Source organism: Dysidea avara, chromosome 3 (genome assembly GCF_963678975.1).
Source record: "Dysidea avara chromosome 3, odDysAvar1.4, whole genome shotgun sequence".
Taxonomy (NCBI): Eukaryota; Metazoa; Porifera; class Demospongiae; order Dictyoceratida; family Dysideidae; genus Dysidea; species Dysidea avara.
In genome coordinates this window covers 49,394,725-49,410,300 of record NC_089274.1, presented here as the reverse complement: position 1 = coordinate 49,410,300, position 15,576 = coordinate 49,394,725, and the positions used below count along the sequence as shown (strand labels likewise).

At 40.1% G+C, this 15,576-nt stretch overlaps 3 protein-coding genes across 3 annotated transcripts; 2 read left to right on the top strand and 1 right to left on the bottom strand.

Annotated features, from left to right (window-relative positions):
- The first annotated feature begins 96 nt into the window (after positions 1-96).
- LOC136248595 (sushi, von Willebrand factor type A, EGF and pentraxin domain-containing protein 1-like) lies at positions 97-5,190 on the top strand. The gene is made up of 19 exons (XM_066040363.1): positions 97-154; positions 203-391; positions 568-756; positions 803-994; positions 1,042-1,230; positions 1,279-1,467; positions 1,644-1,832; positions 1,879-2,070; positions 2,118-2,306; positions 2,355-2,543; positions 2,735-2,923; positions 2,979-3,170; positions 3,223-3,411; positions 3,460-3,648; positions 3,825-4,013; positions 4,060-4,251; positions 4,299-4,487; positions 4,536-4,724; positions 4,916-5,190. The coding sequence occupies exons 1-19, from the start codon at positions 97-99 to the stop codon at positions 5,188-5,190; spliced, it is 3,558 nt and encodes a 1,185-aa protein (XP_065896435.1).
- A 3,677-nt stretch (positions 5,191-8,867) lies between these two features.
- LOC136248594 (P-selectin-like) lies at positions 8,868-13,173 on the top strand. The gene is made up of 16 exons (XM_066040362.1): positions 8,868-9,015; positions 9,062-9,253; positions 9,301-9,489; positions 9,538-9,726; positions 9,910-10,098; positions 10,154-10,345; positions 10,398-10,586; positions 10,635-10,823; positions 11,000-11,188; positions 11,235-11,426; positions 11,474-11,662; positions 11,711-11,899; positions 12,083-12,271; positions 12,318-12,509; positions 12,557-12,745; positions 12,794-13,173. Exons 1-16 carry the CDS (start codon positions 8,868-8,870, stop codon positions 13,171-13,173), a joined length of 3,186 nt encoding a protein of 1,061 aa, XP_065896434.1.
- Positions 13,174-13,949: 776 nt separating this feature from the next.
- Positions 13,950-15,509, bottom strand: LOC136248592 (uncharacterized). Its single transcript, XM_066040361.1, has one exon. The coding sequence runs from the start codon at positions 15,507-15,509 to the stop codon at positions 13,950-13,952; it is 1,560 nt and encodes a 519-aa protein (XP_065896433.1).
- Between the last annotated feature and the right edge of the window lie 67 nt (positions 15,510-15,576).

Here is a 15,576-nt window from a genome sequence, read left to right as displayed (position 1 = left end):
GCAATCAGCTGCTCACTTGGTGATGATGGGGTGGCTTCCTTTGAGGACATGTGCACATTTGCATGTAACAGTGGTTATGAAGTTAGAGGTAGCAGTATGAGGACTTGTCAGAGTGATGAGAGTTGGAGTGGTATGACAACAACATGTGCAAGAGGTAGGTGTTAAACAAATCATTTCACCTGTGATGTAATTTTACTAATAGTGTCCTGTCCTGACCTCGGTCAACCTGATAACGGAATGATTGATTGTACGTTTGGAGACGATGGGGTCGCTTCATACCAAGACACATGCAGATTCAGTTGTGCTGATGGTTATCGTCTCCGTGGTAGCACATCACGCAATTGTCAGAGCGATAGAACTTGGAGCGGTGGTATTGCAACATGTCATAGAGGTAAGGTGACCTTATTATCCAAACATAGTACATTTAATGAATATGCTAAGTTGATCATCCACTGCTTACTTTCCTACACAAACCATGTAACCTTGTGTGGTGATAGTTGTGAACTACATCTAGAAAACTTAATGTTCTCATGATTGCATGAGTCTCATGATGTCTTATATATGCAGTGCCTTGTGATGAACTACCACAACCTGAACATGGATCAGTGATGTGTGACTATGGAGATGATGGAACAACATCATATCAAGATATCTGCCGATACACTTGTGCGGATGGTTTTGAAATAATGGGCAGCAGTTCAAGAACTTGTCTCAGTACAGGGATGTGGAGTAATGATGAACCAATGTGTACAAGAGGTGTGCTAGTTGTTGGTTGTAAAGTGGTTTATCTTTATGTTATTAGTGTCCTGTCCAACCCTCAATCATCCTGCTAATGGAACTATTTCTTGTTCAAGTGGAAGTAACCAGGATGTTGTGTATGAAGTGACATGTAATTTTACATGTGATACTGGATACCAGTTGACCAGTGGTAGTAATAGTAGAACTTGTTTGAGTGATGGAAGGTGGAATGGTACTGAAGCTACTTGTGGGAGAGGTTTGATGATTATATAATGTATGCTGTTGTTAACAACTCCTAAATAGTTCCTTGTGTTCGGCTTCCTCAACCTACTAATGGAGCAATCAGCTGCTCACTTGGTGACGATGGGGAGACTTCCTTTGAGGACACGTGCACATTTACATGTAACAGTGGTTATGAAGTTAGAGGTAGCAGTATGAGGACTTGTCAGAGTGATGAGAGTTGGAGTGGTATGACAACAACATGTGAAAGAGGTAGGTGTTAAACAAATAATTTCATCTGTGATGTAATTTTACTAATAGTGTCCTGTCCTGACCTTGGTCAACCTGATAACGGAATGATTGATTGTACGTTTGGAGATGATGGGGTCACTTCATACCAAGACACATGCGGATTCAGTTGTGCTGATGGTTATCGTCTCCGTGGTAGCACATCACGCAATTGTCAGAGCGATGGAACTTGGAGCGGTGGTATTGCAACATGTCATAGAGGTAAGGTGACCTTATTATCCAAACATAGTACATTTAATGAATATGCTAAGTTGATCATCCACTGCTTACTTTCCTACACAAACCATGTAACCTTGTGTGGTGATAGTAGTGAACTACGTCTAGAAAACTTAATGTTCTCATGATTGCATGAGTCTCATGATGTCTTATATATGCAGTGCCTTGTGATGAACTACCACAACCTGAACATGGATCAGTGATGTGTGACTATGGAGATGATGGAACAACATCATATCAAGATATCTGCCGATACACTTGTGCGGATGGTTTTGAAATAATGGGCAGCAGTTCAAGAACTTGTCTCAGTACAGGGATGTGGAGTAATGATGAACCAATGTGTACAAGAGGTGTGCTAGTTGTTGGTTGTAAAGTGGTTTATCTTTATGTTATTAGTGTCCTGTCCAACCCTCAATCATCCTGCTAATGGAACTATTTCTTGTTCAAGTGGAAGTAACCAGGATGTTGTGTATGAAGTGACATGTAATTTTACATGTGATACTGGATACCAGTTGACCAGTGGTAGTCATAGTAGAACTTGTTTGAGTGATGGAAGGTGGAATGGTACTGAAGCTACTTGTGGGAGAGGTTTGATGATTATATAATGTATGCTGTTGTTAACAACTCCTAAATAGTTCCTTGTGTTCGGCTTCCTCAACCTACTAATGGAGCAATCAGCTGCTCACTTGGTGATGATGGGGTGACTTCCTTTGAGGACACGTGCACATTTACATGTAACAGTGGTTATGAAGTTGATGGTAGTAATTTGAGGAGTTGTCAGAGTGATGGGGGTTGGAGTGGTATGACAACAACATGTGAAAGAGGTATGTGTTAAACAGGTCATTTCACCTGTGATGCAATTTTACTAATAGTGCCCTGTCCTGACCTCGGTCAACCTGATAATGGAATGATTGAATGCATGTTTGGAGATGATGGGGTAGCTTCATACCAAGACACTTGCAGATTCAGTTGTGCTGAAGGTTATCGCCTCAGTGGTAGCACATCACGCAATTGTCAGAGTGATGGAACTTGGAGTGGTGCTACTGAAACATGTGATAGAGGTAAGATGACCCAAATAATAACACAGTACCAAACACAGTACGTTTAATGAATATGCCAAGTTGATCATCCACAACCCTATTACTGCTTACTTTCCTACACAAACCACGTACCCTTGTGTGGCGATAGTCGTGAACTAGATTACTTAATGTTGTCATGATTGCATGAGTCTCACGATGTCTTATATGTGTAGTGCCTTGTGATGAACTACCACAACCTGAACATGGATCAGTGATGTGTGACTATGGAGATGATGGAACAGCATCATATCAAGATGTCTGCCGATACACTTGTGTGGATGGTTTTGAAATAATGGGCAGCAGTTCAAGAACTTGTCTCAGTACCGGGATGTGGAGTAATGATGAACCAATGTGTACAAGAGGTGTGTTAGTTGTTGGTTGTAAAATGGTTTATCTTTGTTTGCGTTATGTTATTAGTGTCCTGTCCAACCCTCAATCATCCTGCTAATGGAACTATTTCTTGTTCAAGTGGAAGTAACCAGGATGCTGTGTATGAAGTGACATGTAATTTTACATGTGATACTGGATACCAGTTGACCAGTGGTAGTCATAGCAGAACCTGTTTGAGTGATGGAAGGTGGAATGGTACTGAAGCTACTTGTGGGAGAGGTTTGATGATTATATAATGTATGCTGTTCTTAACAACTCCGGTCCTAAATAGTTCCTTGTGTTCGGCTTCCTCAACCTACTAATGGAGCAATCAGCTGCTCACTTGGTGATGATGGGGAGACTTCCTTTGAGGACACGTGCACATTTACATGTAACAGTGGTTATGAAGTTAGAGGTAGCAGTATAAGGACTTGTCAGAGTGATGAGAGTTGGAGTGGTATGACAACAACATGTGCAAGAGGTAGGTGTTAAACAAATCATTTCACCTGTGATGTAATTATACTAATAGTGTCCTGTCCTGACCTCGGTCAACCTGATAACGGAATGATTGATTGTACGTTTGGAGATGATGGGGTCGCTTCATACCAAGACACATGCGGATTCAGTTGTGCTGATGGTTATCGTCTCCGTGGTAGCACATCACGCAATTGTCAGAGCGATGGAACTTGGAGCGGTGGTATTGCAACATGTCGTAGAGGTAAGGTGACCTTATTATCCAAACACAGTACATTTAATGAATATGCTAAGTTGATCATCCACTGCTTACTTTCCTACACAAACCATGTAACCTTGTGTGGTGATAGTTGTGAACTACGTCTAGAAAACTTAATGTTCTCATGATTGCATGAGTCTCATGATGTCTTATATATGCAGTGCCTTGTGATGAACTACCACAACCTGAACATGGATCAGTGATGTGTGACTATGGAGATGATGGAACAACATCATATCAAGATATCTGCCGATACACTTGTGCGGATGGTTTTGAAATAATGGGCAGCAGTTCAAGAACTTGTCTCAGTACAGGGATGTGGAGTAATGATGAACCAATGTGTACAAGAGGTGTGCTAGTTGTTGGTTGTAAAGTGGTTTATCTTTATGTTATTAGTGTCCTGTCCAACCCTCAATCATCCTGCTAATGGAACTATTTCTTGTTCAAGTGGAAGTAACCAGGATGTTGTGTATGAAGTGACATGTAATTTTACATGTGATACTGGATACCAGTTGACCAGTGGTAGTCATAGTAGAACTTGTTTGAGTGATGGAAGGTGGAATGGTACTGAAGCTACTTGTGGGAGAGGTTTGATGATTATATAATGTATGCTGTTGTTAACAACTCCTAAATAGTTCCTTGTGTTCGGCTTCCTCAACCTACTAATGGAGCAATCAGCTGCTCACTTGGTGATGATGGGGTGACTTCCTTTGAGGACACGTGCACATTTACATGTAACAGTGGTTATGAAGTTAGTGGTAGTAATTTGAGGAGTTGTCAGAGTGATGGGGGTTGGAGTGGTATGACAACAACATGTGAAAGAGGTATGTGTTAAACAGGTCATTTCACCTGTGATGCAATTTTACTAATAGTGTCCTGTCCTGACCTCGGTCAACCTGATAATGGAATGATTGAATGCATGTTTGGAGATGATGGGGTAGCTTCATACCAAGACACTTGCAGATTCAGTTGTGCTGAAGGTTATCGCCTCAGTGGTAGCACATCACGCAATTGTCAGAGTGATGGAACTTGGAGTGGTGCTACTGAAACATGTGATAGAGGTAAGATGACCCAAACAATAACACAGTACCAAACACAGTACGTTTAATGAATATGCCAAGTTGATCATCCACAACCCTATTACTGCTTACTTTCCTACACAAACCACGTACCCTTGTGTGGCGATAGTCGTGAACTAGATTACTTAATGTTGTCATGATTGCATGAGCCTCACGATGTCTTATATGTGTAGTGCCTTGTGATGAACTACCACAACCTGAACATGGATCAGTGATGTGTGACTATGGAGATGATGGAACAACATCATATCAAGATGTCTGCCGATACACTTGTGTGGATGGTTTTGAAATAATGGGAAGCAGTTCAAGAACTTGTCTCAGTACCGGGATGTGGAGTAATGATGAACCAATGTGTACAAGAGGTGTGTTAGTTGTTGGTTGTAAAATGGTTTATCTTTGTTTGCGTTATGTTATTAGTGTCCTGTCCAACCCTCAATCATCCTGCTAATGGAACTATTTCTTGTTCAAGTGGAAGTAACCAGGATACTGTGTATGAAGTGACATGTAATTTTACATGTGATACTGGATACCAGTTGACCAGTGGTAGTCATAGCAGAACCTGTTTGAGTGATGGAAGGTGGAATGGTACTGAAGCTACTTGTGAGAGAGGTTTGATGATTATGTAATGTATGCTGTTCTTAACAACTCCTATATAGTTCCTTGTGTTCGACTTCCTCAACCTGCTAATGGAGCAATCAGCTGCTCACTTGGTGATGATGGGGTGGCTTCCTTTGAGGACATGTGCACATTTGCATGTAACAGTGGTTATGAAGTTAGAGGTAGCAGTATGAGGACTTGTCAGAGTGATGAGAGTTGGAGTGGTATGACAACAACATGTGCAAGAGGTAGGTGTTAAACAAATCATTTCACCTGTGATGTAATTTTACTAATAGTGTCCTGTCCTGACCTCGGTCAACCTGATAACGGAATGATTGATTGTACGTTTGGAGATGATGGGGTCGCTTCATACCAAGACACATGCAGATTCAGTTGTGCTGATGGTTATCGTCTACGTGGTAGCACATCACGCAATTGTCAGAGCGATGGAACTTGGAGCGGTGGTATTGCAACATGTCATAGAGGTAAGGTGACCTTATTATCCAAACACAGCACATTTAATGAATATGCTAAGTTGATCATCCACTGCTTACTTTCCTACACAAACGACGTACCCTTGTGTGGTGATAGTAGTGAACTACGTCTAGAAAACTTAATGTTCTCATTATTATTATTATTATTTGTTAATTGGTATAAGGAAGACAAAGTCTTATAAAAACCAATCTCAAGTACATCTAAATAAAATCAAACCGGCAGTCATATAAAAATACATCTAATTTAGTCTTAAAGATCAGTACATTAGGTGCAGATACAATTTCATGGGGTAAGGTGTTCCAATCATTGACGATTCTCTGTGAATAACTATGACCTCTAATAGCAGTATTGAAGCGATTTTTGTAAAGTTTGAGTCCATTAGATCGGGTGGGGTTGGTATTAACAGTAAAAAAATAGTCTTTGTCCACAGATACTAAATTGTTCAGGATTTTGTAAGTCATAATCAGATCCATTCTGGTTCGATGGTAAAGTAAGCTGGGTAGATTAAGTTCTTGGAGTCTTTCAGAGTATGTCAAATTATAGAAGGAGGGTATAAGTTTTGTGGCTCTTCTTTGAACTGCTTCTAATTTATGGATGTTTTTCATAAGATGAGGGTTCCAGACAGTTGACGCATAGTCCAAAATTGGGCGAACAAGAGTAACGTATAATAATCTTATTGTGTTGGCATCCCTGGAGGCAAAGGTACGTTTAATAATTCCCAATACCCTGTTAGCTTTCATTACAATTTGATTAACATGAAATGTAAACTTCAAATCTTTATCAAATACTACACCCAGATCTTTTTCCTCCACAACCATGGAGATCATATTTGCTTCATTTTCGGATGAGTAATAATACTCTGTGTTTGATGAAGAATGTCCAATTGTGCTGTAGTGACATTTAGGAAGGTTAAGGAAGGATAGCCATGTGTCACACCATTGCAAAGCGGAATCAATGTCTTCCTGCAGAATGGAGGAATCTTTAGATGAGCAGATGGGGCGATAAAGTTTTGTGTCATCAGCAAAGATACCCAAATAGCTCTGTATACAGTCAGGTAGGTCGTTGACATATATAATAAATAAGATGAGACCGAGCACACTACCCTGCGGGACACCACTAGTGACAGTAGACCACTCAGAGAGTGCTCCACGAACAACTACTCGTTGCTTCCTGTTTGATAAAAAAGCCTTAATCCAATGAAGTACCGAGCCATTAACACCATATGCTTCTAACTTAGTCAGCAAACGTCTGTGGGGAACCTTATCAAATCTTTTTGGAAATCTAACATCAACACTAGTTCCATCATCGATACACCTAGTCCAGTGTTCCATAACAGTCAATAGCTGCGTCTCACAAGATCTCCTGCTACGAAACCCGTGTTGCTCATTGCAAAAAAAGTCATTTGCTTGGAAGTAAGACATTATCCTATTTTTAATAATTGACTCAAGCATTCTGCAAACTATTGAAGTAAGGCTGATTGGGCGATAATTGCTAGGAAGATTTGTATCACCTTTCTTATGAATGGCAGTGACTGTTGCTAGTTTCCAACATGAAGGCAAAGAGGACTCCTGTAACGATTTATTAAATAGGAGATAGAGGGGTAAAATAAGTCCATCTTTGATTTCTTTCAACACACGTGGGTGACAGTTGTCTGGGCCACAAGATTTATTTGGCTTAAGCTGGTTGAGTTCAGTTAATATATCACAGTGTGTGATGGTAATATTGCCTAAGTGGTGGCCCATAGATTTATCTGGTAAAGATGGCAGATCTGCTTCTGGCTCAATAGTAAATACACCAGAGAAAAAATCATTTAAACATCGAGCTGTTTCACGATCAGAACAGGTGAATGATCCATCCCCTTTCCTTAAGGACATGATATCACAACGCACTTTTGCATTCTCTCTAACATATTTCCAGAACACAGATGGATTTTCTTTGACACTATCAACAAGCTTAAGTTCAAAATTGGATTTAGCCCTTTTAACAGTAGCAGTGGCAATGTTTCTCTTTGTGGTGTAGGAAAGATAATCGACATGATGGTGAGTGGCTTTATAGGTGTTCCATGCTTTATGTTTCTGTTTAATTGCTTTAAGAGTAGAAGAATTTAGCCACTTAGGTTTAGAATTAGACTCAAATGTTTGAGTAGGAACATATTTGTCAATAAGAAATAACAGTTTAGAGTGGAAAAGTAGCCACATTTTCTCAGTATTGAGTCCTTCAAAGAGTACTTCCCAGTTGGTGTTCAATAAATCTCTAGTCATTGATACATAATCTCCACGGTTATATAGGTATTTAGATACACTATGGCATTCCACTGTGCAATAACACAAAAAGACAAACTCTATAACAATATGATCACTTTTTCCAAGTGGCGATAAAGAGGTCATACTAGACACTGTATTTTCATCGTTGGTTAATATAAGGTCCAGCAAGGAAGGAACTTGGTTGCTTCTAAATCTAGTGGGAAATGTGACATGTTGGATAAGATATAGGTCATCCAATAGGCTTAGAAAGGCCTCATTGTAAGTATTAGCAGGTGTGACAGTTAGAGATGTCCAGTTTATGTAGGGCATGTTAAAATCACCGACAACAAGTAGATGAGACACACCAGTATCAACAGCTTGTGTTAACAAGGAGCACAAGTGGTCAAAGTTTAGTGAGTCACTGTTAGGGGAATGATAAATTACACCCAAGAGTAAGCAGTCATTACCGGATAAGGGGATACGACACCAAATTGACTCGGAATATACCACAGAGCACAAAGCATCATCCTTGTAAGCACGAAGACTTGAGTTAACAAAAATACAAACTCCTCGTTTGTGAGGTTGAAAATTATTACAAAAAGTGTTATATCCTTGAATACTAAGTTCTACATTGGATTCACCAAATTTCGGGTTTGTGGCTCTTGCAATAACTTGTTATCCTGTCTCTCTTTTAGAGAGAGATCAGGTGCTCATGATTGCATGAGTCTCATGATGTCTTATATATGTAGTGCCTTGTGATGAACTACCACAACCTGAACATGGATCAGTGATGTGTGACTATGGAGATGATGGAACAACATCATATCAAGATATCTGCCGATACACTTGTGCGGATGGTTTTGAAATAATGGGCAGCAGTTCAAGAACTTGTCTCAGTACAGGGATGTGGAGTAATGATGAACCAATGTGTACAAGAGGTGTGCTAGTTGTTGGTTGTAAAGTGGTTTATCTTTATGTTATTAGTGTCCTGTCCAACCCTCAATCATCCTGCTAATGGAACTATTTCTTGTTCAAGTGGAAGTAACCAGGATGTTGTGTATGAAGTGACATGTAATTTTACATGTGATACTGGATACCAGTTGACCAGTGGTAGTCATAGTAGAACCTGTTTGAGTGATGGAAGGTGGAATGGTAGTGAAGCTACTTGTGGGAGAGGTTTGATGATTATATAATGTATGCTGTTCTTAACAACTCCTAAATAGTTCCTTGTGTTCGGCTTCCTCAACCTTCTAATGGAGCAATCAGCTGTTCACTTGGTGATGATGGGGTGACTTCCTTTGAGGACACGTGCACCTTTACATGTAACAGTGGTTATGAAGTTGATGGTAGTAATTTGAGGAGTTGTCAAAGTGATGGGGGTTGGAGTGGTATGTCAACAACATGTGAAAGAGGTATGTGTTAAACAGGTCATTTCACCTGTGATGTAATTTTACTAATAGTGCCCTGTCCTGACCTCGGTCAACCTGATAATGGAATGATTGAATGCATGTTTGGAGATGATGGGGTAGCTTCATACCAAGACACTTGCAGATTCAGTTGTGCTGAAGGTTATCGCCTCAGTGGTAGCACATCACGCAATTGTCAGAGTGATGGAACTTGGAGTGGTGCTACTGAAACATGTGATAGAGGTAAGATGACCCAAACAATAACACAGTACCAAACACTAATGAATATGCCAAGTTGATCATCCACAACCCTATTACTGCTTTCTTTCCTACGCAAACCACGTACCCTTGTGTGGCGATAGTCGTGAACTAGATTACTTAATGTTGTCATGATTGCATGAGTCTCACGATGTCTTATATGTGTAGTGCCTTGTGATGAACTACCACAACCTGAACATGGATCAGTGATGTGTGACTATGGAGATGATGGAACAGCATCATATCAAGATGTCTGCCGATACACTTGTGTGGATGGTTTTGAAATAATGGGCAGCAGTTCAAGAACTTGTCTCAGTACCGGGATGTGGAGTAATGATGAACCAATGTGTACAAGAGGTGTGTTAGTTGTTGGTTGTAAAATGGTTTATCTTTGTTTGCGTTATGTTATTAGTGTCCTGTCCAACCCTCAATCATCCTGCTAATGGAACTATTTCTTGTTCAAGTGGAAGTAACCAGGATGTTGTGTATGAAGTGACATGTAATTTTACATGTGATACTGGATACCAGTTGACCAGTGGTAGTCATAGCAGAACCTGTTTGAGTGATGGAAGGTGGAATGGTACTGAAGCTACTTGTGGGAGAGGTTTGATGATTATATAATGTATGCTGTTCTTAACAACTCCGGTCCTAAATAGTTCCTTGTGTTCGGCTTCCTCAACCTACTAATGGAGCAATCAGCTGCTCACTTGGTGATGATGGGGAGACTTCCTTTGAGGACACGTGCACATTTACATGTAACAGTGGTTATGAAGTTAGAGGTAGCAGTATGAGGACTTGTCAGAGTGATGAGAGTTGGAGTGGTATGACAACAACATGTGCAAGAGGTAGGTGTTAAACAAATCATTTCACCTGTGATGTAATTTTACTAATAGTGTCCTGTCCTGACCTCGGTCAACCTGATAACGGAATGATTGATTGTACGTTTGGAGATGATGGGGTCGCTTCATACCAAGACACATGCAGATTCAGTTGTGTTGATGGTTATCGTCTCCGTGGTAGCACATCACGCAATTGTCAGAGCGATGGAACTTGGAGCGGTGGTATTGCAACATGTCATAGAGGTAAGGTGACCTTATTATCCAAACACAGTACATTTAATGAATATGCTAAGTTGATCATCCACTGCTTACTTTCCTACACAAACCATGTAACCTTGTGTGGTGATAGTTGTGAACTACGTCTAGAAAACTTAATGTTCTCATGATTGCATGAGTCTCATGATGTCTTATATATGCAGTGCCTTGTGATGAACTACCACAACCTGAACATGGATCAGTGATGTGTGACTATGGAGATGATGGAACAACATCATATCAAGATATCTGCCGATACACTTGTGCGGATGGTTTTGAAATAATGGGCAGCAGTTCAAGAACTTGTCTCAGTACAGGGATGTGGAGTAATGATGAACCAATGTGTACAAGAGGTGTGCTAGTTGTTGGTTGTAAAGTGGTTTATCTTTATGTTATTAGTGTCCTGTCCAACCCTCAATCATCCTGCTAATGGAACTATTTCTTGTTCAAGTGGAAGTAACCAGGATGTTGTGTATGAAGTGACATGTAATTTTACATGTGATACTGGATACCAGTTGACCAGTGGTAGTCATAGTAGAACTTGTTTGAGTGATGGAAGGTGGAATGGTACTGAAGCTACTTGTGGGAGAGGTTTGATGATTATATAATGTATGCTGTTGTTAACAATTCCTAAATAGTTCCTTGTGTTCGGCTTCCTCAACCTACTAATGGAGCAATCAGCTGCTCACTTGGTGATGATGGGGTGACTTCCTTTGAGGACACGTGCACATTTACATGTAACAGTGGTTATGAAGTTAGTGGTAGTAATTTGAGGAGTTGTCAGAGTGATGGGGGTTGGAGTGGTATGACAACAACATGTGAAAGAGGTATGTGTTAAACAGGTCATTTCACCTGTGATGCAATTTTACTAATAGTGTCCTGTCCTGACCTCGGTCAACCTGATAATGGAATGATTGAATGCATGTTTGGAGATGATGGGGTAGCTTCATACCAAGACACTTGCAGATTCAGTTGTGCTGAAGGTTATCGCCTCAGTGGTAGCACATCACGCAATTGTCAGAGTGATGGAACTTGGAGTGGTGCTACTGAAACATGTGATAGAGGTAAGATGACCCAAACAATAACACAGTACCAAACACTAATGAATATGCCAAGTTGATCATCCACAACCCTATTACTGCTTTCTTTCCTACGCAAACCACGTACCCTTGTGTGGCGATAGTCGTGAACTAGATTACTTAATGTTGTCATGATTGCATGAGTCTCACGATGTCTTATATGTGTAGTGCCTTGTGATGAACTACCACAACCTGAACATGGATCAGTGATGTGTGACTATGGAGATGATGGAACAACATCATATCAAGATATCTGCCGATACACTTGTGCGGATGGTTTTGAAATAATGGGCAGCAGTTCAAGAACTTGTCTCAGTACAGGGATGTGGAGTAATGATGAACCAGTGTGTATAAGAGGTGTGCTAGTTGTTGGTTGTAAAGTGGTTTATCTTTATGTTATTAGTGCCCTGTCCAACCCTCAATCATCCTGCTAATGGAACTATTTCTTGTTCAAGTGGAAGTAACCAGGATGTTGTGTATGAAGTGACATGTAATTTTACATGTGATACTGGATACCAGTTGACCAGTGGTAGTCATAGTAGAACTTGTTTGAGTGATGGAAGGTGGAATGGTACTGAAGCTACTTGTGGGAGAGGTTTGATGATTATATAATGTATGCTGTTTTTAACAACTCCTAAATAGTTCCTTGTGTTCGGCTTCCTCAACCTACTAATGGAGCAATCAGCTGCTCACTTGGTGATGATGGGGTGGCTTCCTTTGAGGACACGTGCACATTTACATGTAACAGTGGTTATGAAGTTAGAGGTAGCAGTATGAGGACTTGTCAGAGTGATGAGAGTTGGAGTGGTATGACAACAACATGTGCAAGAGGTAGGTGTTAAACAAATCATTTCACCTGTGATGTAATTTTACTAATAGTGTCCTGTCCTGACCTCGGTCAACCTGATAACGGAATGATTGATTGTACGTTTGGAGATGATGGGGTCGCTTCATACCAAGACACATGCAGATTCAGTTGTGCTGATGGTTATCGTCTCCGTGGTAGCACATCACGCAATTGTCAGAGCGATGGAACTTGGAGCGGTGGTATTGCAACATGTCATAGAGGTAAGGTGACCTTATTATCCAAACACAGTACATTTAATGAATATGCTAAGTTGATCATCCACTGCTTACTTTCCTACACAAACGACGTACCCTTGTGTGGTGATAGTAGTGAACTACGTCTAGAAAACTTAATGTTCTCATTATTATTATTATTATTTGTTAATCAGTATAAGGAAGACAAAGTCTTATAAAAACCAATCTCAAGTACATCTAAATAAAATCAAACCGGCAGTCATATAAAAATACATCTAATTTAGTCTTAAAGATCAGTACATTGGCATCCCTGGAGGCAAAGGTACGTTTAATAATTCCCAATACCCTGTTAGCTTTCATTACAATTTGATTAACATGAAATGTAAACTTCAAATCTTTATCAAATACTACACCCAGATCTTTTTCCTCCACAACCATGGAGATCATATTTGCTTCATTTTCGGATGAGTAATAATACTCTGTGTTTGATGAAGAATGTCCAATTGTGCTGTAGTGACATTTAGGAAGGTTAAGGAAGGATAGCCATGTGTCACACCATTGCAAAGCGGAATCAATGTCTTCCTGCAGAATGGAGGAATCTTCAGATGAGCAGATGGGGCGATAAAGTTTTGTGTCGTCAGCAAAGATACCCAAATAGCTCTGTATACAGTCAGGTAGGTCGTTGACATATATAATAAATAAGATGAGACCGAGCACACTACCCTGCGGGACACCACTAGTGACAGTAGACCACTCAGAGAGTGCTCCACGAACAACTACTCGTTGCTTCCTGTTTGATAAAAAAGCCTTAATCCAATGAAGTACCGAGCCATTAACACCATATGCTTCTAACTTAGTCAGCAAACGTCTGTGGGGAACCTTATCATAAGCTTTTTGGAAATCTAGGTACACAACATCAACACTAGTTCCATCATCGATACACCTAGTCCAGTGTTCCATAACAGTCAATAGCTGCATCTCACAAGATCTCCTGCTACGAAACCCATGTTGATTTATTAAATAGGAGATAGAGGGGTAAAATAAGTCCATCTTTGATTTCTTTCAACACACGTGGGTGACAGTTGTCTGGGCCACAAGATTTATTTGGCTTAAGCTGGTTGAGTTCAGTTAATATATCACAGTGTGTGATGGTAATATTGCCTAAGTGGTGGCCCATAGATTTATCTGGTAAAGATGGCAGATCTGCTTCTGGCTCAATAGTAAATACACCAGAGAAAAAATCATTTAAACATCGAGCTGTTTCACGATCAGAACAGGTGAATGATCCATCCCCTTTCCTTAAGGACATGATATCACAGCGCACTTTTGCATTCTCTTTAACATATTTCCAGAACACAGATGGATTTTCTTTGACACTATCAACAAGCTTAAGTTCAAAATTGGATTTAGCCCTTTTAACAGTAGCAGTGGCAATGTTTCTCTTTGTGGTGTAGGAAAGATAATCGACATGATGGTGAGTGGCTTTATAGGTGTTCCATGCTTTATGTTTCTGTTTAATTGCTTTAAGAGTAGAAGAATTTAGCCACTTAGGTTTAGAATTAGATTCAAATGTTTGAGTAGGAACATATTTGTCAATAAGAAATAACAGTTTAGAGTGGAAAAGTAGCCACATTTTCTCAGTATTGAGTCCTTCAAAGAGTACTTCCCAGTTGGTGTTCAATAAATCTCTAGTCATTGATACATAATCTCCACGGTTATATAGGTATTTAGATACACTATGGCATTCCACTGTGCAATAACACAAAAAGACAAACTCTATAACAATATGATCACTTTTTCCAAGTGGCGATAAAGAGGTCATACTAGACACTGTATTTTCATCGTTGGTTAATATAAGGTCCAGCAAGGAAGGAACTTGGTTGCTTCTAAATCTAGTGGGAAATGTGACATGTTGGATAAGATATAGGTCATCCAATAGGCTTAGAAAGGCCTCATTGTAAGTATTAGCAGGTGTGACAGTTAGAGATGTCCAGTTTATGTAGGGCATGTTAAAATCACCGACAACAAGTAGATGAGACACACCAGTATCAACAGCTTGTGTTAACAAGGAGCACAAGTGGTCAAAGTTTAGTGAGTCACTGTTAGGGGAATGATAAATTACACCCAAGAGTAAGCAGTCATTACCGGATAAGGGGATACGACACCAAATTGACTCGGAATATACCACAGAGCACAAAGCATCATCCTTGTAAGCACGAAGACTTGAGTTAACAAAAATACAAACTCCTCGTTTGTGAGGTTGAAAATTATTACAAAAAGTGTTATATCCTTGAATACTAAGTTCTACATTAGATTCACCAAATTTCGGGTTGATCTCTGCAAGAGCCACAATATCAGGTTTGTCAACTGAGATTCTGGTTTTAAGCTCATCTAATTTATTGGACAAAGAATCTGCATTTGTATACCAACATTTTAAAGATTTAAAACTTGAAACTACTGGATTAGATTTGTCATGTGGAGGGTCAGAAAAGAATTGGTCAGGGTCAGAAAATCCGTTAGAGGCAGCCGGGACTGAATAGCCTAGGCTACGCATGCTGCTGGTCTGCTACAGCTTGAGTAGTATCCATAGAACTGTTTACAGTTGGGGTTTTACTAACAAT